Genomic DNA, 23,358 nt, shown 5'->3' with positions numbered 1-23,358 from the left:
ATGGAATCGCATAATTGTCTACCAAACACACACCAAAAAAATATGTGGGGGCATAAAAAGAAACCTTTATTAATTTAATCAAAATAAATTGTTTTCTAAAGTTTGTTTATCATTGCATTTAAAAATTATATAATTAACTCTTATCTGTCTGAAGGCTAATGGTAATATCTGTGAATAATGCAGCGGTAGGAGCCTTTTGTTGTATAACTCTATTGTAAAGTACAACTGATTCAGCCTGTTGTGGTATTCCTGTGGTTAGAGTCCAACTGTTGGAGCCTTTTGTTGTATTCCTCTGTTGAAGAGTACAATTTTTACAGCCTATTGTTGTATTCCTCTATTGTAGAGTACAGTTGTTGGAGCCTATTGTTAATTTACTCTATTTGAGAGTACAGCTGTTGGAGCCTATTTTTGATTTACTCTATTTGAGAGTACAGCTGTTGGAACCTATTGTTGTATTCCTCTGTTGGAGCCTGTTGTTGTATTCCTATGTGGTAGACTCAGCGGTGCCCATTTTGGTTTTACTCTGTTGTAGAGAACACCGGGTGGAGCCTGTAGTTATATTACCCATTTGTGGAGTTCCGCCTTTGGAGCCTATGGATGTATTACGCTGTTGTGGGATACAGCTGTTTGGGCTGTTGTTAAATGACTCTTGTGGAGTACAGCTGTGGATGCCTTTTGGTATTTCTCTGTTGTAGAGTGTAGCTGTTAAAGCCTGTTGTTGTATTTCCCTGTTGTAGAATACAGTTGTTGGAGCATAGTGTTGTATTACTTTATTGTAGAGTACAAATGTGGGAGCCTGTGGTTGTATTCCTTTATTGTGGAGTTCAGCTGTTGAAGCTATTGTTGTATTACGCCAATGGAGTACAACAGTTGGAGCTTATTGTGGTATTACTCCTCTATGGAGTACCGCTGTTGGAGCCTATTGTTGTATTCCTCCCATGTAAAGTACAACTGTTGGAGCCTTTTGTGGTGTTACGTATTGGTAGAGTATGACTATTTGGACCGATTGTTGAGTTTTACTCAATTCTTGGGTATTGCCATTGCGGGCCATGGCGGAGTTAGGGTATTTGTGTCGAAGGTTTATTTTTTTTTTTAAGAATAGGGTTATATTACTCTTCTTAACGTACCTTTAAGGTCTTTAAAGTCATGGACAATGACCAAGGTTGGGATTTCTTGACATAGGTTACTTACCCCACTCATATAAATAATTAGCATGCTTGACACACTTTAATAATATTTTACCTTTTGAATCGATAATTTCAAAGGACTCAATTGAGCTGATTGAATCTTGGTCCATCAGGATGGGAACAAGTGTCTACAGTTTCAATGCAATAGATGATGTATTTGCTGAGAAATTGACTTAAATGTGCTAACATGTAAAACCTCAACCAAGGTGTGAGTAACACTGACGCCAACTGATTTATACAAATAAAATCTAATGATTTCATTGGTCATCCCTATATTTTGATACCAAGTTTATACATTGTAAAATACACTTGCTTAGTTAATACTAACTTTTTACAGCTCATTGTGACAAATGCTTACAGCATATAGAATCACACTCAAGTCTGTTCCCATGGAAGAAACCAATACTGGTGTCCAGTTTGAAATACTATGAAAACGTAACTGACTCCAGGGGATTGAACCTACAACCAAAACAATTATGTCTGGTAATAACATACCTGTATCTGGTTGGTCTGTTGAATCACCAGCTCGACCTCCTGTGGTTCCAGTATTGGTACTTGGGGAACTTTGTATTCCAACACTTTCACTAGGTTCTTTACTGGTTGGCTTAGGGTGTTCTTCTCTCGCTTCTTTCTCTTTTGTTTCTGTCAGAAAAACAATCACAGATTTAGAATTATTGTTCTATGATATTTTACAATCAAACTCACTTACTTATAGTATATTTCAGTTTAATTCATTTTAGTTACCTTTTTACTTGTCATTTTATGTAACAGTAAGGTACTTCGGGACCAATCATTCTACCCACCATGCGAATTTAGATTTTGGGACATAGGTTACTGGCACATTACAGAAATGCCCTTATATTTGATAACTTATGTTATAAGGTTTTATGTTTAGATGATTGTTTTAAATTATTTCAGCATTTATCTGACAATGACATTAATGTTTTGCAATCAGTTGTACTTTGGTGTGTACCAGGCTTAAGTTCTTTCTCAAGTCCATTTCTGTCTTTTTCATCTGTTGTATCTTGGCTCTGGTTTTGTCTCATATCTGACATATCACTCATGGTATGTTTTGTACTTGCGTCTGCTCCTAAAACAGAGAGTCCAGCTTAGTTGAAAAGGTAAACTTTGGGAACATTTATGTAAGCAACCAATTAATGTCCATCACGAAATTATACAGAGAACACAGAGAACTTTAAATATCAGAGTTAGGCGGCAAATCAGGTCCCTTCCGGATAACTGTAGACATGAAATTAAAAAAATAAAAATAATCTACATACATTTTGCATGCACAAGGATCTGTTCTTACTTGTAGGCTAAAATTTATATCACAGGCATTCATGCAATCGTCAATTCCCAGGTCAAACTAACTATTGATATTTATAAGGCTTAATCTGATTACTGCTGCCCTCACCTTGTCATACTCCGTTTAACATGAAAAGGTATTGAATCCATGTCCACATGCATTCATATGTCCACAGTTATCACAAGATTATCATAGCTCCCCTTATTTATTAGATATATGTGTATTATATCAGTGTTCTGCATGAATTGCTATGCAGATGATGATGTAGGGGCATTTATGCTAATATGAACAATACCTTTTCTTTTCAACAGAGAATTACTGTGCAATGTTCATACATAGTGATGTGTCCCAATGTAAAAAAGATCTGAGAGAGAGCTAGAGCAGTTCTCATAACTATCAATTTTTTTTTAGGGGAGTTGAAAACAAACAGGCTCTCAGATAAATGTTATGCAGACGGATACACAAACCTTAATTATGATGCACAAACATTTATATAAATTATGTAATCATTTATATTCTTATGTTGATTACTGATATAAACTTTAAAATGCTATGGCATGAGAAACTAAAAACGATAATTAATTCATCAACATAACTAACTTATTACAAATTTACTGAACAAACCATTAACATGCTCCATTACATCTTTTTCAACAAATTGCCTCATATCTTGGTGTTTTATTGAATTTGCTGTCAGCTCGGGATCTGCAACATTCCCTCCATCAGTTGACCTTTGTGCAACACTCCCTCCTTCAGCTGACCTTTGTGCAACTCTCCCTCCATCAGCTGAACTTTGTGCAACTCTCCCTCCATCAGCTGACCTTTGTGCAACATTCCCTCCATCAGCTGACCTTTGTGCAACATCCTCTTCATCAGCTGACCTTTGTGCAACATTTCCTCCATCAGCTGACTTTTGTGCAACATCCTCTTCATCAGCTGACCTTTGTGCAACATTCCCTCCATCAGCTGACCTTTGTGCAACATCCTCTTCATCAGCTGACCTTTGTGCAACATTTCCTCCATCAGCTGACCTTTGTACAACATTCCCTCCATCTGCTGACCTTTGTGCAACATCCTCTTCATCAGCTGACCTTTGTTCAACATCCTCTCCATCAGCTGACATTTGTGCAACATCCTCTTCATCAGCTGACCTTTGTGCAACATTCCCTCCATCAGCTGACTTTTGTGCAACATTTCCTCTATCAGCTGAATCTTCTGTCTTCTTGAGATTTGACCTTTGTGCAACATTCCCTCCATTAGCTGACTTTTGTGCAACATTTCCTCCATCAGCTGAATCTTCTGTCTTCTTGAGATTTGACCTTTGTGCAACATTTCCTCCATCAGCGGACATTTGTGCAACATTTTCTCCATCAGCTGAATCTTCTGTCTTCTTTGGATCAGAACTTTGAGCAACATTCCCTCCATCACTTTGAAGATAAGTGACTGGAGCATCTGTCAAAAACTTTTTTTTAATTTAATACCTTGAACCAATACATGACCAAATTTCCAAAATAATACAGCAAGAAAACTAAAATTAGATTTGATATTATAAGACCCAAAGAATTTGAGACCTATATAAGAAAAGGGCAATAAGTTTGGGCAACATGCCTTAGGACCACATAAATGCTTTATTGCAAAGTTTCTGCCAGGCTTCATGGCTTGTCGGCCCCGACGTGCCTTCCTGCCGCAAGGCTTATTACTGACACACGTTAATTGCACCGACATGCCTTAATCCCTGCAGCGACAAGCCTATATCAAAACAGTAATAAAAATTGACAATAAACAACTTAGGCTTTTGTAATAGTTGACTGAGAGCAAGAAGGCGTGTCGGCCATATAATCGCATATTTATCTTATAGGTTGGCTCATTGCCAGAAGGCATGTCGGGAATATTTCGCTTAATCCTTCATCCAACCACTCCCAAAACCCTCCCATAATTAATTGGAATAAGGTGTGAAATACAATGGATCTTCATCTTTCCTATCAAAAATATTATTGGCCTTCAATTTCAAATTAAACGATTATGTGTTAACTGATGGAGATTTGTAATAGAACGCAAATATTTCACGCCACACACAGCTTAGCACCATTCTACAACATTCCATTAAGTTGAAATTTTGGCCAAGGATTATATCTTTAAAATACAAGTACATCTAAAATATTTCACTCATGTGGAAGCAGAAAATAGCATAGTCATTTATAGACTGAGAAATTATACTCTCATATATTTTCTGTCAAAAAAAAATATTTAGAAATTAATGTCATTTTTTGTTTGTTTACATCGGATGGAGACCCATTTGAGAAACTCGTTGAAGTCACGTGATTCCTCATCTAACATTGCAATTTAGTAACAGAAGTGAAGAATGCCAATTTCAGTTAAATTTTCAGTTGTAAGTTTACATAAAAAAACAAATCATGCTGTCATTCCTAAATGCAAACTCCTTATGCTTCCTATTAGTCAGGCGATCTCATTGTTCTTCAGGAAAATACAAGCACGTGCATGCAGGTGACGTCAGTCAGCGTAAAAGTGAAGCTCACAATATTGTCGCCATAATATATTTGAATATTGAGGTCTATTTTCATACTTGATAGTCTCCTATCTGAATTAATAAGTGTTCGATATAATTACTGCATTGCAATTAATATTAATTTAATGATGATCGCATGATTCAGGTCATCCCAACTTTTTATGTACAAGGACGGCAGACTTCTGGGAGGCCACGTTTAACACATTTCACTACCATGTGAAATTCTTAAGTAAAAAAAATCCAGGAATACAAAAACATCAAAAACAACAATTTTATGATTGGACTTTATAGCAGGCAAGTTTAGCTAAAAATGCAAAAGTTGCACCATTTGCACTACAATTATAAAAAAGTCTCAACATATAGGGTGGGGACACCCCTCACAAACCCAGCCCATTAGTCAGTCCTGACAAGCCTTCAGAAAATCCTGGCCGAAACCCTGTTAACTGTATTTGACATTATCATGTTACGATTTTTCTGAATATCTCATATGCATCCTCGGCACCCCAGCGTATCATAAACTATATGAATAATTAATAAGGTGAAATCCAGCTGCTTGATTGGTTGCATGAGACACACCTCATGCAGTGCGGAAATGGAAGAGAAGTTACAGATGTAATTTTGGTTCGAAATAATCCAAGGAGATCACGGCTTACAAATCACTTAGGCAGGATATTGTTAAATATGCCAATAGCTCTACACAAAGGAGATCCTTTCCTTTTTGTTATCGGCTATTTCATTGGTCGGAAAATGCTTATGAATATTCAAGATTTACAAAGTTTCTGTAACCAATATGCCCAGGGTATCATATAAGTTATGAAACGCGGGGATGGTGAGGAAGCTCATATGTAGAGAACAGTCAATGTGATTTATTGAGTATAATTATCCTCTGTCTAGAAATGGCACGTTGTTTATGTCTTACCTTTTGCTTTATCGCGGTCACCCCCAGACAGGCCTTCCTCTGGTTTCATATCTTGGTTCCTCGTATGTGTGTTTGGTTTGTCTGTTTTGGGGGTTTCTGGCAATATTTTCTTTGCGTCTGTACGGCCTTCTCCTTTAAAAATGTATGACCCTGATATACACATAAAAAGCTTAACACTACCAACCACACATTTAACCACACGAAAGATTGCTTTATTGTAGTAAATCATGGAAAATATTGGTAGTAGACAATGCTGTGGTACACATACCACCACGTCAATCAGCTGCTACAGTGTACGACTTCTGAAAACATTATATACTTACTTGAGTAAGGTGCTGCGTGTACAAAAAGAAGATTGTAAATTGTAGCTAAAGTGTTCATTCTATTTGGTGATTTTGTTTTAATTATCTTAATTAGGTCTCTGGAATATTGAGTGTTCGCTAAAGCATTTTTGGAAATAAGTTAATTGTTACTTTAATATTAATCTGCAAAAAGCGTGTGGTCGGAAGTGTACCATGATCACATCAGAGCTTATCACTGTTCTATTAACTTCAACCCAAGAGGTGGATAAAATAAATAATGCCCTCAATATTCTACATTTTCAATATAACATTGATTACTTAATACAGTATTGCACTAAATTATTTATGTGCTGTATACCACTTGTACCATTGTTATTTCAATAGATTTTATAATTTATGTACATCTGCTGTAATAACCTTTGCCCTTTTCACGATTCAATAAAAAAAAATCAAAACAAAAAGAGCTGCTGCTTTGACTTAGAAGTGAATACAATTATAATGTAGTATGTGCCTGTCATAAGCAATCAAACAATCAAATTAAAAAGTGAACAAGAATCGCAATGTGACAAAACTGTATTTTTAATGATTGGCAGAAGAGATTCAGTTTCAACTGCATTCTTTCAGTTTTTCTAACAGTGACCTTGATCCTAAGGGCCCCAAACACAATCCCATGAAAGTCCTACATAGACCATAATTTCATTCAGACCTATGTGAAAAATAAGCCCCACCTCTGGCAACCATTTTTTATGAATTTCATATATTGTCCATGAAAGTCCTCCATAGACCATAATTTCATTCAGACCTATGTGAAAAATAAGCCCCACCCCTGGCAACAATTTTTTATGAATTTCATATATTGTCACCTAAGAAATTATTTTGAAATCAGATCAATTGTTTCTGAAGAAAAGATTTTTACGGTTTCCTATTGTGAGATACAGCGGTAACTAACAAAGCCCCTGGCAACCATAATTTTAATGAATCAACGAGAGCCTAAAACGTCTTTGACATCAGCTGTATCTGAAACAGAAATGTTTCATATTGAACTTCAGACAGGTATATTTAGTTACAGAACAGTTTGAATATGACTGGTTTTGTAAGTCAAGTCGTCAATCAAACAGCATTGCAGTCCAGTCTACAGCATATATTATTTAATAGAAAAGGATTAGGAGACTTATCTTTTAGACTGCAAAGGTCATTTATAAATGGGGCAATAGAACGTTAACAGTAAACAAATACTTCAAGGCTTAAATAACAGGTTAACATTTAGTCTTATTTGACTTGCTTCACATTATATAAATGCATTTTCATAGCGCGTTGTGTACCAAGAATTATGCTAATATCTAATTATGATTTTCAAATTAATGTTTTCAATTATTGCAAACCTGATTTTCTGCATAAAAACAATGTAGGGTGGCACCAATAAACTTACAATACATTTAAATGATCTTACCCTTATGCGTTTTTGTATATCAAGTACAGATGCTGATTTCAGACAAAAAATCTTTGTTATATAACAATGTGTAAGAGAGAAACCAATGTGAAAAAGTTTGACTAATATTTTGAAGAAACTGGCCAGGCTATTTTCAACGAAAGCATTGAAAAGAAATAACAGACATTGTGAAACGGACACCACCATGCAAATTCTGTGCAGTTTTAGCACTGTAATAACAATTCGGATATGAGGCAATCATATAAAATTTAGATCATTTATTTAAAAGTATGATTTACCAATGAATGTATAAAACAAGGACATCACACAGTGCCAATGCTTATCTATGTTTTCAGTAAGACAAGGGGAATAACTTAACAAATACTTTAATCAAGAGTTATCGGCCTTGCCAAATGTGTCGGATTGTCTCTTCCAAAATCTACACCAAGTTTAATTGAAATACAGTCCAAACTCGCTGTGTCGACATCAGATTTATATCAATTTTCTGGTTATGTCAAACTTTTTCCCAATTTCCGAATTATTCCTTCTTATTCTATTTATTAAAATAACTCTGCTTATATCGATTTTTCTCATTGGATATTTTTGCTCTGTTGAACTCATATTTGAGTCCCTCATAATATTGCAATGGTAACATTTTAAACAAGAGATGTTTGTCAAACATTATGCCTCCCCTGAGCACCATATTGTCAGAATTACATGGACATTTAAATGAAATATGCATGAACCGAAATGACAGCTGATTGTCATTGACATTGGATGCATTTGAGGCAGTTTCAAGATTATGAAAATTCGAAGTGTGTCGATAGTTAAGGTAGTTGTTAATCATGTTCAGATTATGACTGATATTTGCATTTAAAATAAAGTCCTCTTATCAGCAGGAAATAGGTAAATATGACATATATTTTAATGATGAATATGAGTTACGAGTTTGACCTTTGACTTAAGGAGCCACATGGGCCAACCACTGGTCACTCCCAATCTAAATGTCAAGTTTGAGGTCCATAGTTGCAGGCATTGTCGAGTAATCACACAGACAAACTTTTTCTTCCAGGAGTTATTGAGTCTCCATTTAAGGTCACTGTGACCTTTATCTTTGACCCAATGACCTCTAAAATCAAAAGAGGTCATCTACTGTTCGGGTCAAACCTTCATGATCAGTTTGATGCCCAAAGGTCTAGGCATTGTTTAGTTTGACAACCTTTTACCAATAAAGGTCACTATGACCTTGACCTTTGACCTGATTACCCTTAAAATCAATAGGGGTTACTGAGCTACCAACCGACAGACATATGCAAAGCAATTTTCCCCCTCTGTTTTCGAAGGAAGGGGGGGGGGGTAATAACGATAGTTAAACAGCAAAAACAGAAAATAAACATTCCAGATAAGATATTGGACTGATAATAGTAAAATGGATACTTATTTCACAGAAACATTCAAGACATCATGCAAGTGTCATTGTCAGACAAAAAAACGTTCCTAAATTACTATTGCAATCGTCTCAAAAAATGAGGATTATGCCACATTTTAGTGATGATTTCTGAACATTTAAGAAAGACTTTAGCTTTGAAATATTCCAGATAGGCCTCATTTCTGAGACATTTGTAGAAGTCCTCATTTTAGGAACAGTTCAGGAAGGCCTGAATGTTGAAACATTTTAGGAAAAAAAATGAGTATGGCCTTAATTTAAGAAAATTTGTAGAAAATTGGAAATACAAACTTTTGAGTAAAGGCCTCCTGTTTAGGACATTTGAGGAAATTCTCAATTTCTGCAGACTTTTGAAGAGGTCTTCAATTTCAGTGATATCTTTGAGGAGGACTTAATGGTAAAATCATTTGAGGAAAATTCATTATTTTTGAGGAAAATTCATTATTTTTATAATTGAGGAACAATTTTTGAACATGAAGGTACTTATTTGGAAAAAAATGTGAAAGACCTTAATTTTTGAACACTATAGAATGCAGATAGGATCAGTTTTATCTGCAGTTCTTGTCAGTTTACGTTATGGCCAGTTCTACTTTCTTAAATTATTTATCACACTTTTTCCTATAAACAATGTTGTCTAACTTTATGCCCCTTTCAGGATAATTTAAAACATGTGGAAAATTGAATAACATGTGTTGAGGAAAAGTGCATTCATTATAAATGGACGCCATATGTTTTAATGAAAGTGAAGATGAAGATTTTGCACTTGAAAAAAGTAGGATGATGTATCAACGGTTCTTTGTGCTTACTGAAAACCACAAAGCTTGCATGCAAAAACAAAATTAACAGACAAGCAACAATTGCTTTTAAACAACAACTGTGATACATGTACCCAGTTAAAGATACCTTTTTCGCATGCATTCTATAGAAAAGCTACTTTGTGCATGCACACTATGATGGACAAACCCACCATGTATGAAGTATATTAGGTGAAGTAAGAAAATGACGTAACATTTTCTCGTGTTGAGTTTAAAAAAATACATTTTGATAATTTTACATAATATTTGAGATGACTTATCAAAAGCGGAGTCTAAAAGCTAAAATGTCCACTTGTTTCCTTAATATGTGAATGTGAGTGACCGCCCTGTTATTCAAAATTGCTTTCTCTTTTTTTTTAATCAAGCTTCTATGCAATATGTTTATTGCTTGGGCCTAAAATAATACATTTGGTTCAGGTTACCTGACCCTACCTGCAAAATAGGTGCCAACCCTACCGTTGTTATAGTCAGTTTGAACAAAAATTAAAAATTAAAATAAAAATACATTTTTTTTTGCTTTTCAATAAGAAGTTTAAACCTTGAATGCTTTATACAGAAGATAACTTTAACACTATTCTCCAATGATGAAAATGACATTCTTATATAAAGCCCAATAAAATAAAAAATATAATAGGCCTACCTACCCTACCTATTTTGGAAAAAGATGTAACCCTAACCAAACCTTTTTTAGAACTTGTTGTCTAAGTCAGATAGAAACCTTACGTAGGGTTCTTTGAATGATATGTTGAAATAACATGCATTCAAATGAGGAAAGCATACTTTTTTCTTATTTTTGATTTTGATTTTGTTCTTATAAACTTGTAAGTCATGGCCCCTCCTTTCTTGTTATCAATGTTGCTAGTCATTCTCTTCATGGGATCTTTTGCTGCTATTATCAGACAAGTTCTATACATTAAAAATGTAGATTTTATTGGTTATAGAAAATAATATGAGGTGTATTCTGTGTAATGTAGATCAAGAAAATTTGCATAAAACAACTTCTTCTTTCATTCCATATGTTAATTGCACTTCTATTAAACAGCATTGCAAAATTTAACTTGTAACCTTTACACTGATTTAAAATTTAAATCTAGGAGTATCAAATCATGGTACCATACATTGGAAAACAGTTGAAAATTCATCAGATTTGAAAAAACCAAGAACTAGGTTGTGCTCATAAAACATGGATTCCCCCACAATCTTCAGTTTTTCACATCAATGCTGTTATGAAAATGAATTTGAGCAGTGCTACACTCAGAGCAATTATAACTTTCTTGCTGGTTGGGTTTTTTCCTGTAGTTTCCATAGTAATATTCTAAAATGATTTAGATGGATTGTATTTTAAGAAGGTGAGAGTGGTATACCGTATTTTCTCGACTATAAGGCGATTCGCTTATAAGACGCCCCCCTTACTTTGCCCATGAAATCTGGTGCTTTTTGTTTCGACTCGCTTATAAGAGTAAATTTTTAAGCAAATCTAAAATGCTAAAATTCTTCTTAATGTGTAAAAATGTTCAAGCTCAACAGACAATTATCGACTTTCTCGGTAACTTTTTTTGTTTTACTCAAAGAAAATGGCGGTCAACTGTGAGCTATCTATTTGGAGGTAGGTTAAAAAAGAGTACTTGGTTACGCGTTAAAGTTTGCTGGACGGGTCGTTACTTATCGGAATTGTAATAATTAATCAATAACAACGTATGTTTGTTTTAGTTGATTTTTTTATTGAAGACACCAATGAAGTTCTTCGGCAAAATAAATGGCTTCAATAACATAACTGCGAAAAGCCGAGGCATGAATAGGTGTTTGTTTAGCAATAATGCTTTAGGCAATATTGTCCCTTGATTGGCGACAAACATAAAGGATTCATATTCGCATTGTCATTTGTTTGCTTAATCAAATTGACAGTTAGGTACCTACATCATATTAAGATTCCAATTTATTGATTTGATATATCTGTCAAACTAATTATACTGACACGCGCCATGAGAAAAAATGGGGTGCAGATATAACGGTACACTGTGTGACGTCAGAGCACGCGCGGTGAAGGGATTTCGTGTTGTTGTTAATTGCCCCATACTTGTATCAGCAGACGATATACTGGATAGACGAATACCCTATGTAAATTTTTACTGATTTTGACTTGAATCTTTTTTTAATATTTTATCGACTCGCTTATAAGACCCCTACTTTGGGGGTAAAAATCGGGACCCAATTTCCCCGTCTTATAGTCGAGAAAATACGGTAGTGGTATAGGTGTCCACCTCTCACTCAAGAGGTTGTGAGATCAATCCCTATCAGGGGAACAATCTCATTATATCTCCAAATGGACACTGCATGGTACTGGTTTCTACTCAGTACGGAGGAAAACAGACTCAAGCCTGATTCTACAAGCTATCAGCCTTTGTCATAATCAAGCCGATAGAAATACTCCAAATTATACTGAAGTACCAACCTCTTAAAAATAAACTTGTATCATACCAGTGTGTGATGGAGTTGATCCTTCAGTTTCATAAAAATCTTACATGGGGTAATAGACATACAGAGTGGACAGAAAAGTTTGACCTTCAACATTGAGCAGGCATTCTTGGAATGACAGATAGAGGGACATACATGCTCAAAGAATATCACTTTCCCTCTATAGCATCAAGTGGGTGGGGGGGATTTTTCCAGCGAAAAAAAAAATAACCGAAATACCTTTCAAAAAAACACATACCAGAATGCAATGTTCCCCGGGTGTTTGTTGTTTGAGAGTTATCAACAGTTTTATCTTTCTGCATTTTACTTTTCCGTGGAGGAGGTATTGGTGGCTTTAAAAATAGGTTGACTTGTGTTTCAGTTTCTGGATGATATATAAAAAACGATTTTGTAGTAGTATTTTCTTAATTATCCTCAGTTTAGAAGAAATATAACAGGGAGACTTCTAAAAGAACAAAAACGATGATGTTAACATCTTGTTTCACTTGTATTAGTACAAAAGGGCCAAGATGGCCCTATATTGCTCACTTGAGAATCTAGAGAAATTTCCAAACATCCTAATTGCTCAACTTGAGCACTTTTTGCTCAGGTCAGGGCATAGCTTTGCCTTAAAAATGTAGGTCTGATGGTTCTATGTGAGTTTTGGGACTTTTATACACACATAACACACACTTAATTTTATTTGCAATAATTACAATAAATTAAAGCATATACCCACTGCATGTAGATTAAATAAACACCAAACTTGCTTTGGTCAAAATAAAACAAACTTTTGAGTTGTTCAAAGTATTTGAGTAGCTATTAGTTTTTATTGCATGTTTGGGTTATTAAAATTTTTGTCATTTTTAAAAAAAGGCCCATATGTAGATATATGTAGCTTCGCCACTGCATTTGAGCTAAACAAACAACAGTATGGCCTAAGTTAAGATCCTGTAAGTTTTATCAGTCATATGACAAAAGTTAAACTGATAACTGATAATACAATGCAATCTGCAAGTTTCTTGGAAAGTTGATATCCTGACCTGTACCAGTAACTGCTGGCATCACTGTTTGTTCTGTTGAGCCATCATGTGAATCCCCTGTGGACCCAGGACTTGGAGAACCTTGCCCTCTGCCACTTCCATCAGCTCGACCCCGTTTTTGCCTCGCTGAAGCATCATAAGGTTTGCTGCGAGAATTGTTCTGTTGTTTTCTCACCCTTTCATCAGACTGATTGACAACACTGCCTTGTGTTTCTTCTGCTTCTGTTTCTATGAGTATTAACGAGCAGGCAAATATTAATGGACCTCAAATAGACTCCATTTCCATCAAGTTTGAGTAACAAGGTTTAGAGATGATTGTAAAACATGTATGCACCCCTTATGATAGCCAATTAGTCATTTCACTTTTAAATGTCTGTGGGGTAATTTAAGGTAACTGTTGAAGAATAGTTGGTATAGTTATTATAGTTTGTAGTGATTTTAAAGGGATTCATGAGCTATAATCTCTGTTTAATCATGTAATCATCCTCTTAACAGCAGCAAATTAGTTATAATTATTTTTATACAGCACATTCAACTGGTTAAACCCACTTTCTACTTCTGTCTGCAGATTTTCCCTATTGCGGCCAACACAATGAAATTATCGACTGTCCACGTTCCGCAGAGTTTGGATTTTAGGCCCTAGGAGGGTGATCAGTCGACCGAAAAATTACAAACGCAGCATTCCTCAGAGTTATCTCCTCAAAACTACACGGACTTTTGATAAGAATCTAGGCTTAAATAACTTTGTTTGTATAAAAAATTCAATTGTTAATATAAATATGATGGCTACAGTAAATTGCTGTTATTGTTTTTAAGATCCACTTCCAAGAACATATTTGATAAACTTTGAAACATTACATTTTGCATCAAGTTACCTTATCACAAGAAATGCAATCGTATTTGCCCATGCATAGCAGAACGTGAGCTTTGCTCATGTTGACAATGTTTGATTATATCATGACTGAATGATGAGATTTTATTTTAAATTGATAAATACATTACACCCCAAAACAGGCTATGTTACTTTTAAGATTTCTAGAAAATTACGATTGAAATTGACTACGGTAGAAAAAGCGTTGAAAGTTCAGAGCACATTGTTTAAGGTATTCTTTCCTCGTTTTCTGTGGAAAATCAAAAAAAATGTCACCAGCTGTTTATAACAACAAAAATAAATATCATAGAATTTGACAATTTCTGTTGCTACCGTTCATATTAAACTCTGTGGTAAGCAAGTAATGCAGAGGAACAAGAAAAAGTAACAAAGGGCAGTAACTCTGTAATTGGCTGAAATAGAATTGCGGTTCCTGTACACTGCACTCCCTCTCATTATGATCTATCACTGTATGAAGTTTAATTAAATTCCATCCAATAGTTTTCAAATTATGCTCCGGACAAGAAAAAAGTAACAAAGGGCAGTAACTCTGTAATTAGCTGAAATAGAGTTATGGTTCGTATGCACTGCACTTCCTCTTATTGTGCTTTACCATTGTATGAAGATTTAATAAATTCCATCAAATAGTTTTCAAGTTATGCTCCGGACAAGAAAAAAGTAACAAAGGGCAATAACTCTGTAATTAACTAAAATAGAGTTATGGTTTTTGTGCACTGCACTTCCTCTCATTGTGCTTTACCATTGTATGAAGTTTTAATAAATTCCATCTAGTTGTTTGCAAGTAAATGTCTAAAAAAAAAATTGACAGCAAAAAAATAAATAAAGGGCAATAACTCAGTAATTAGCTAAAGTAGAGTTATGGTTCTTAAACACTGCACTTCCTTTTATTGTGTTTTACCATTGTAAGAAGTTCCAATGAATTCCATCCAGTACTTTTCAAGTTATACTCCGGACAAAAAAAGAAACAAATATCTCTATACGTCTGATACCAAGTTTATACATTGCAAATTATGCTTGCTTAGTTAATACTAATTTCTTATAGCTCAATTGTGAAAAATGTTGACAGCTTATAGAATCACACTTAAGTCTGTTTCCTGGGTAGAAACCAATACTGGTGTCCACTTTGATATACTATGAAAACGTAACTGACTCCAGGGGATTGAACCTACAACCAAAACAATTATGTCCGGTAACAGCATACCTGTAGTTGGTTGGTCTGTTGAATCACCAGCTCGACCTCCTGTGGTTCCAGTATTGGTACTTGGGGAACTTTGTATTCCATCACTTCCACTAGGTTCTTTACTGATTGGCTTAGGGTGTTCTTCACTCCCTTCTTTCTCTTTTGTTTCTGTCAGAAAAACGATCACAGATTTAAAATTATTGTTCTATGATATTTTACAATCAAACTCACTTACTTGTAGTATATTTTAGTTGAATTCATTTTAGTTGCATTGCTACTTAACATTTTAAGTAACAGTAAGGTACTTCAGGGCCAATCATTCTACCCAAACATGCAGAATTTAGATTTTTGGACAAATATCAAAACATTTTTCTCAGATATATGGTGTTATTAATATGTATACAACAGAAGAAGAAAAACACACACACACACACGATATTTTCAATAATCATATGACTTAAAGTTACATCTATGTTGAATAAGCTTATTTCTTGTCACGCCTTGCCATGTTAGATATTAAATTGCTGAGCTCAATTTTATATATTAAATAAAACAAAAATGTTGAGTGTTGGGGGGGGGGGATAAAAATGGAGTTCTGAGAGACATACTGGTATTTCATGGTATTTTTTTTTTATAATAAGAATGTCTAATTTATTTTTCACGATGGCTATTTTGCATTCGATATGTATACGTATTTGCAAGTACCTTTCAAAGATACGAAAGTTTGGTATCGCTTGTCGGTATTTTGAACAGAGAATGAAATATTTTATCAATAGATTAATGATGTTTGTGCTGCTAAATTTATTACGTGTAGCTATGTTAACTCCAAATAAAACTGTTAATAGATTAGGTTCAACAAGTATGCCCTTAGTCCACAGATCTTGTATTTTGATGCACTCCCAAAACATGTGACTAATTGTTTGTTTCTTCATTGCTTGAGCAAAAGTCGCATTGGCTGGAGTTGGATATTATGCATTTGAACAAATATCTTTTTGTAGGTATGATTCCATTAATTATTTTAAACTGAAATGCTTGTATACATGTATCAATTATAGCTATGTCAGGCAAAAATATGTAAATTTCCTTCCAATTGAGCGAACTCCTTATGAAAAAGATTTTCCCATTTTTGTTTGTGCTTTAATTCTATATTGCTATTTTTTTTAATCTGTGTATCATATAGAGATTTTGATGCTTTTTTTAGATTTTATTTCATCAAACATCGTCGTATATTCTACTGGAATTGTTAAACTTTGGTAAAGAAATCACATGTTATCAAAGAGTAGAATTTCTTTTCTCATAAATTTCTTACCTTCCGCTGAACTATCATGTGTGTCAGGCTTAAACTTATTCTCTTTTCCTTCGTTAAGTATGTCTCCGTCCTTTTCATCTGGAGTACCTTGCTTCTGGTTTTGACTAGTATCTGGGAAACGGCTCCTGGTATGTGGATCTTTTTCATCATTGGCTTTTGGTCCTGAAGCAATACACAGAGTCAAATTTAGCTGAAAAGGTAAAATTGATGAACATTTTTGTACCTGACCAATTAATATATGTCACTAAGTTGCACGGAGAACGTATATTATCACAGTCAGCACATCAGGTCCTTTCAAGATATCTGTAAACATGAAATAAAAAAACAACACAAATCTAGATAGGTTTTGCATGTACCAAGATTGAAAGGGCATGCAATGTTCAATTCCCAGGTCAAACAGACTAATAATATGACGCTAAATCAGTTTACTGCTGGCCTTGCCCTTGTTATACTATAAAAATATCGAGGTCCATGTCCACTTGATTAGCCAAAATTATCACATGAGCTTGAAAATATCTCCACTGGTTTATTAGTTACGAGTATGTATATCAGTGCGCTGCATCAACTGCTATGCCAATGATGTGGTGGGGGCAGTTATGCTTATATGAACAATACCTTCTAATCAACAGAGAAGTACTGTGCAATGTTCATACAAAGCAATATTTCAAAATGTTTAAAAGATCCCACTGAGAGCTAGAGCAGTTCTCATAACTATTATATTTTTCTTTAGGGAGTTGAAAACAAACATGCTCTCAAATAAATGTTATGCAGACGGATACACAAGCCTTAATTATGATGCACAAAAATTCATATAAATTTAATATGTAAACATTTATATTCCTATTTTGTTTACTGACATAAAATGTAAAACGCTATGGCCCAAGAAACTCCTCAACATAATTGACCTGAAACAATTTTACTTAACGATCTGTTAACATGCTCCATTACATCTATATCAACTTATTGCCTCATATCTGGGTTTTCTGTTTAACCTGCTCTCAGCTTAGGATCTGAACTTCCAACATTCCCTCCATCACCTGGCCCTTGTGTCTTCTTTGAATAAGAATTTTGTGCAGCATTCCCTCCATCAGCTGAACCTTCTGTTGTCTTGGGCTCTGATTATTTTTTGCAACATTCCCTCCATCAGCTGGACCTTCTCTCTTCTTGGAATCTGACATTTGTGAAACATTCCCTCCATCAGCTGAACCTTCTCTCTTCTTGGAATCTGACATTTGTGAAACATTCCCTCCATCACCTGAACCTTCTCTCTTCTTGGAATCTGACATTTGTGAAACATTCCCTCCATCAGCTGAACCTTCTCTCTTCTTGGAATCTGACATTTGTGAAACATTCCATCCATCACCTGAACCTTCTCTCTTCTTGGAATCTGACATTTGTGAAACATTCCCTCCATCACCTGAACCTTCTGTCTTCTTGGAATCTGACATTTGTGAAACATTCCCTCAATCACCTGAACCTTCTCTCTTCTTAGAATCTGACATCTGTGCAACATTCCCTCCATCAGCTAAACGTTCTGTCTTCTTGGAATCTGACCTTTGTGAAATATTCCCTCTATCACATGAACCTTCTGTCTTATAAGGATCGGACCTCGGTGCAACAATCCCTCCATCACATAAGCCTTCTGTCAGCTTGGGATCTGACCTTGGTGCAACAATCCCTCCATCACCTAAGCTTTCTGTCAACTTGGGATCTGAGCTAGGTGCAGCAATCCTTCGATCACCTAAGCCTTCTGTCAGCTTGGGATCTGACCTTGGTGCAACAATCCCTCCATCACCAAAGCTTTCTGTCAACTTGGGATCTGAGCTAGGTGCAGCAATCCTTCGATCGACTAAGCCTTCTGTCAGCTTGGGATCTGACCTTGGTGCAACAATCCCTCCATCACCTAAGCTTTCTGTCAACTTGGGATCTGAGCTAGGTGCAGCAATCCTTCGATCACCTAAGCCTTCTGTCAGCTTGGGATCTGACCTTGGTGCAACAATCCCTCCATCACCAAAGCTTTCTGTCAACTTGGGATCTGAGCTAGGTGCAGCAATCCTTCGATCGACTAAGCCTTTTGTCAGCTTGGGATCTGACCTTGGTGCAACAATCCCTCCATCATCCACGCTTTCTGTCAACTTGAGATCTGAGCTAGGTGCAGCAATCCTTCGATCACCTAAGCCTGCTGTCAGTTTGGGATCTTATCTTGGTTCAACAATCCTTCAGTCACCAACGCCTGCTGTCAGCTTGGGATCATATCTTGGTGCAACAATTCCTCAATCACCTAAGCCTGCTGTCAGCTTGAAATATGACCTAGGTACAGCATTCCCTCCATCAACTGAGCCTATAGTAAGCATTGGGTCTGACCTAGGTGCAGCATTCCCTCTAACGCCTGAGTATATAGTAAGCTTGGGATCTGACGTAGGTATAGCATTTCCTCCATCACCTGAGTCTATAGACAGCTGGAGATCTGACATAGGTATAGCATTTCCTCCATCACCTGAGTTTATAGTCAGCTGGGGATCTGACGTAAGTACAGCATTTCATCCATCACCTGAGTCTAAAGTAAGCTTGGGCTGACCTAGGTACTGCATTACCTCCATCCCGTGAGTCTATAGTTGGCTTGGGCTGACCTAGGTGCAGCATTTCCTCCATCACCTGAGTCTATAGTCAGCTGGGGATCTGACATAGGTACAGCATTTCCTCCATCACCTGAGTCTATAGTCAGCTGGGGATCTGACGTAAGTACAGCATTTCATCCATCACCTGAGTCTACAGTAAGCTTGGGCTGACCTAGGTGCTGCAGCATTTCCTCCATCACCTGAGCCTATAGTCAGCTGGGGCTGACCTAGGTGCAGCATTTCCTCCATTGCCTGAGCCTATAGTCAGCTGGGGATCTGATCTAGCTGCAGCATTCCCTCCATCACCTGAGCCTTTAGTCAGCTTGGGATCTGACAGGGTGCAGCATTTCCTCCATCACTTTAGGGTTGAGTGAGTGTAGCATCAAAACATGACATTGTATATGTTTATCAAATGTTTTTTTTGAAAATGGATTGTGTTTTTGGATACCCCCGGAACATTGTATTTTCAATCCAATTGGAATGTGTCTTACCTCTTAGTTCATCTTGGACTTCATCAGGCTTGGTGGCATTAAGATTCTTTTTTTTATTCCTTGTAGGTCCTTTCCCGTTTTCCTTTTCAGGGGGATGTGGTTCATACGGCAATTGTCCTTTTACAATATCTTGCCCTGTTTTATGACATGTTTTCGACGCTGTAAAATAAACATAAAAAGTTTAGTGGTGCTACATGCACGGATCACTATAAAACTAGCCAACATGCAAACCCTTTTCAAGAATCTTTAGCTTAATAATAAATGGCAATAATTTGCATTATATGCAAATTAATTAACCTGAATTTCTAAATCATATAACATTTAGACGGCCATTATGGCCCAAAATCCCTTACCTGAGTTTTAAACTTTTGTTTTCTTTAAATATGAATGAGTTTATTGGTTTATGGCAATGCAACAAGGGAAATTGGCTCCCAATTTTAAAACGAAAGTAGTGGGGGGGCGTCTTTTAAGCGAGGCTATAAGAAATTGAAAAAGATCAATACAGTGAGAATCAGTGATATTTAACATATGGTATTCGACTGACTGATTTAATGTATATTGATGACACCCCAATAAAAGTGACAAGATCACAACCATCGGATTGAGACAACCATCTGCTTTGTTTTGCTACGATGAACACCCCATATCTTTTAATTGGCAAACGCTTGTTATCGGTCCAAACACATGGTTGATCAAAGGAGATACATTTTGCTGCCTTTATAATAAAACTGTTTTGGATATTGTTCACAGTTTTATTGTTTCCATGTCCAAAATAAACCTTTTTTCTTATGATTAGGCTTAGCGTATATCATGCAGACTAACTGGCAGGTTTAAATACACATTTCATTAAACGTTATATCAATTTATCCACAATCATCAACCTAATTTAAGTCCCATCAACTGCAATCCAAAGAAACACCTGCGCAAATTTAACTTATTAACACATGTATTGGAATGTGTCGCGTGTGTCGGCTGCACATCAAACGGTACAAATTGTGACGTCAAGAGCCATGAGCGGTGTAGTGATCAAAAGGGTGTGGCATTATGGTTTGTAACTAAATTGGTCAGTCAAATACCATATGATCCCATTTTACTCCCACAATTGCGTCTATGCTGGTAATGTTATTAAAAGAATCGTGGCCAAAATGTTTAAGTTCACTACAAATATGAATGAACCTTCGGTTGTACGAAAATAAAATGTCCTTGTTTTATGTTTAACCTCCACATTTGAAAGCTCACAGTTGACAAGAAAATTGGTGATTTTCTTCAAGCAAATCAACAAATTTAGTTGATAATAGATTGTTTGGCTTAAACAATATCACAGACTTGGTGAAATTTAAGTCCTGGATTTGCTTTAAAAACAACCCGTCTTAAAAATGAGTCTAAACAAAAAACTCCGAATTTCCTGGGCAAAGCTAGGGGGATTGTCTTATAAGCAGATCGCCTTTTAGTTAGGGAAATATGGTAGGTCATCTGAGTTCAACATTGATATTTGATTTAAAAAGAATACAAATAATCCAAATCTTATTGGTGTAGCTTCAAAAATAAGAAAGTAGGTCAAAATGTCAAAGTTCTAGCATTTTCAGACATAAAGATTTTCAAAGATTTCCCTAAACAGTTGAACCCCTTTGGCTCAAACTCCGAGGGACTGGCGAAAATACCTCTAGCCTCGAAAGATTTGAGCCAAGCGGTAATGCTTAGTATAATGAAGGGTCCTTTACATCCATTTCGAGCCAAAGAAGAATTCGAGCCAATGGAGTTCGAGCAAACGGGGTTTGTCTGCATAAGAATGCAAGAAACTTGTGACCCCGGGGCGGGGCCAGTTTTGACCCAAGGGGCAGAATTTGAACATATTCTGTAAATGACCACTAGACAATGTACAAACCAAATATCTGAGGTCTAGGACTCATGATTTTTGTCAAGACGATTATTTTTTCTTTGCAGCAACCAAAGCTCTGCTTGGAATTCATTTCCTTGAACAAATTAGAAAGGTCAGGGTTGTTGTACACAGTCTTAATAATAAAGGCCAATCATTTGAATCACATATCTTAAATACTGGATAGTGTTATCTTTCTTCATTAATTAAGTAGGTTGGATAGTTGGGAACACGCTAAAGTTTTAATGCAATACAGGATGTATTTATTTGCTGAGATAATGACTGAAAAATGCTTACATTCTTGGTGCTCTAGACATTTCTATAATTAAAGGGCAAAAACTCTTGGGTGACAATTTGCCACTTTTCAGACTCATTGGAGGTATTATGCGCATACACATTCTGACCATATTTGATGATGATTGGACATATGCTAAATTGTAAAATTATAATTATAATTGCTCCAATTTTAGATAATTTCTATTGTTTAAAGGCAATAACTCTTAAGACGACTACAGTGATTTTGCAACTTATCAAACTTGTCTGAGGTATTATGCACATACACATGTTGACCAAATTTGATGATGATTGACAAAATGCTTGTTATTGAAGTAATTAATTGGATAACCTACTGGATGCTGCCTGTCCATGTGCAGCAGGTGAAACTATAATAAGCCCTGTCCTGACAGTTGTTGATGGTGTTTACAGCTGCATTTAGTTGTTGTTTTACTTCATTGCAAACACTCAACTTAATCTGGTAATGATTGGACAATTTCTATTAAAAGGGCAGTAACTCTTGAATGACTCAATACAATAGGCTGGTTATCGAACTTATCCGAGATATTATTTCCCTTCACATTTTGACCAAGTTATTGATCGAACAAGATCAATTTTAGGTAATTTCTATAATAAAAGGGCTATAACTCTCGAATGACTGAAGCGTTAGGTTGGTCATCGAAATTGTCCAAGATATTATGCCCATACTCATTCTAACCATGGTGATGATTGGACACTTCAATAATTAAAGGGCAATAACTCTTGAACTATTAATAACTCAAACCAAAAGGCTGATTATCGAACTTGTCTGAGATATAATGCACATTTTGACTTAATTTGTAGATGATTGGGACTAAAGCTTATTATTATTATTTAAGTTATTGATCCGACAAGACCAATTTTAGGTAGTTTCTATAATTAAAGGGCGATAATTCTTGACTGGATTATGAAACTCGTCCAAGACATTTTGCTCAAATACATTCTGATCAAATTTGGTGATTATTAAACGAAGGCTTTCGAAGTTATTGATGGACAAGACCAATCTTAGGTCATTCCTATAATCATTGGTTGATAACTCTTGAGTGTCATGTGCAATATGGCTGGTTATTTAATTTGTCCAACATATAATGCCCATTTACATTCTGACCAGATTTGGTGATGATTGGCCAAGGGCTTCTTAAATTATTGATCAGACAAGACAAATTTCAGGTAATTTCAATAATGAAAGGGCAATAACTCACGAGTGACTAGAGCCATATGGCTGGTTATCGAACTTTTCCAAGATATTAT

General features: G+C 35.8%; 2 protein-coding genes across 2 annotated transcripts; both read right to left on the bottom strand.

Moving 5' to 3' along the window:
• Nucleotides 1-484: 484 nt before the first annotated feature.
• LOC128210511 (uncharacterized protein DDB_G0290685-like) lies at nucleotides 485-18,258 on the bottom strand. Its single transcript, XM_052914861.1, has 9 exons — nucleotides 17,848-18,258; nucleotides 16,811-17,000; nucleotides 15,523-15,669; nucleotides 13,430-13,657; nucleotides 5,940-6,089; nucleotides 3,118-3,945; nucleotides 2,161-2,277; nucleotides 1,683-1,829; nucleotides 485-837 (listed from the first exon to the last, which is right to left on the bottom strand). The coding sequence occupies exons 1-9, from the start codon at nucleotides 18,256-18,258 to the stop codon at nucleotides 485-487; spliced, it is 2,571 nt and encodes an 856-aa protein (XP_052770821.1).
• Nucleotides 18,259-18,273: 15 nt separating this feature from the next.
• On the bottom strand, nucleotides 18,274-19,625 carry LOC128210510 (FMRFamide-related neuropeptides-like). The gene is made up of 3 exons (XM_052914860.1): nucleotides 19,574-19,625; nucleotides 19,092-19,331; nucleotides 18,274-18,992 (listed from the first exon to the last, which is right to left on the bottom strand). The coding sequence occupies exons 1-3, from the start codon at nucleotides 19,623-19,625 to the stop codon at nucleotides 18,274-18,276; spliced, it is 1,011 nt and encodes a 336-aa protein (XP_052770820.1).
• Between the last annotated feature and the right edge of the window lie 3,733 nt (nucleotides 19,626-23,358).

The sequence above is a fragment of the Mya arenaria genome, chromosome 12, assembly GCF_026914265.1.
Source record: "Mya arenaria isolate MELC-2E11 chromosome 12, ASM2691426v1".
NCBI classification, from domain to species: domain Eukaryota; kingdom Metazoa; phylum Mollusca; class Bivalvia; order Myida; family Myidae; genus Mya; species Mya arenaria.
The sequence above is the reverse complement of the archived record's forward strand: the minus strand, read 5'-3'. Positions and strand labels throughout refer to the sequence as shown.

What these genes read in the sequence shown, in the direction of transcription:
- LOC128210511 (XM_052914861.1), bottom strand. Translation starts at nt 18,258, where the DNA reads ATGTCAGATTCCAAGAAGACAGAAGGTTCAGGTGATGGAGGGAATGTT. An exon ending in AACAGACCAACCAACTACAG is followed by an intron (nt 13,658 to 15,522) that starts GTATGCTGTTAC and finishes TAATACTCATAG; the next exon opens with AAACAGAAGCAGAAGAAACA. An exon ending in TGACCGCGATAAAGCAAAAG is followed by an intron (nt 3,946 to 5,939) that starts GTAAGACATAAA and finishes AGTTTTTGACAG; the next exon opens with ATGCTCCAGTCACTTATCTT.
- LOC128210510 (XM_052914860.1), bottom strand. Translation starts at nt 19,625, where the DNA reads ATGGAGGAAATGCTGCAGCACCTAGGTCAGCCCAAGCTTACTGTAGAC. An exon ending in CAAGCTTACTGTAGACTCAG is followed by an intron (nt 19,332 to 19,573) that starts GTGATGGATGAA and finishes TACTTACGTCAG; the next exon opens with ATCCCCAGCTGACTATAAAC. An exon ending in CAAGCTGACAGCAGGCTTAG is followed by an intron (nt 18,993 to 19,091) that starts GTGATTGAGGAA and finishes CCAAACTGACAG; the next exon opens with CAGGCTTAGGTGATCGAAGG.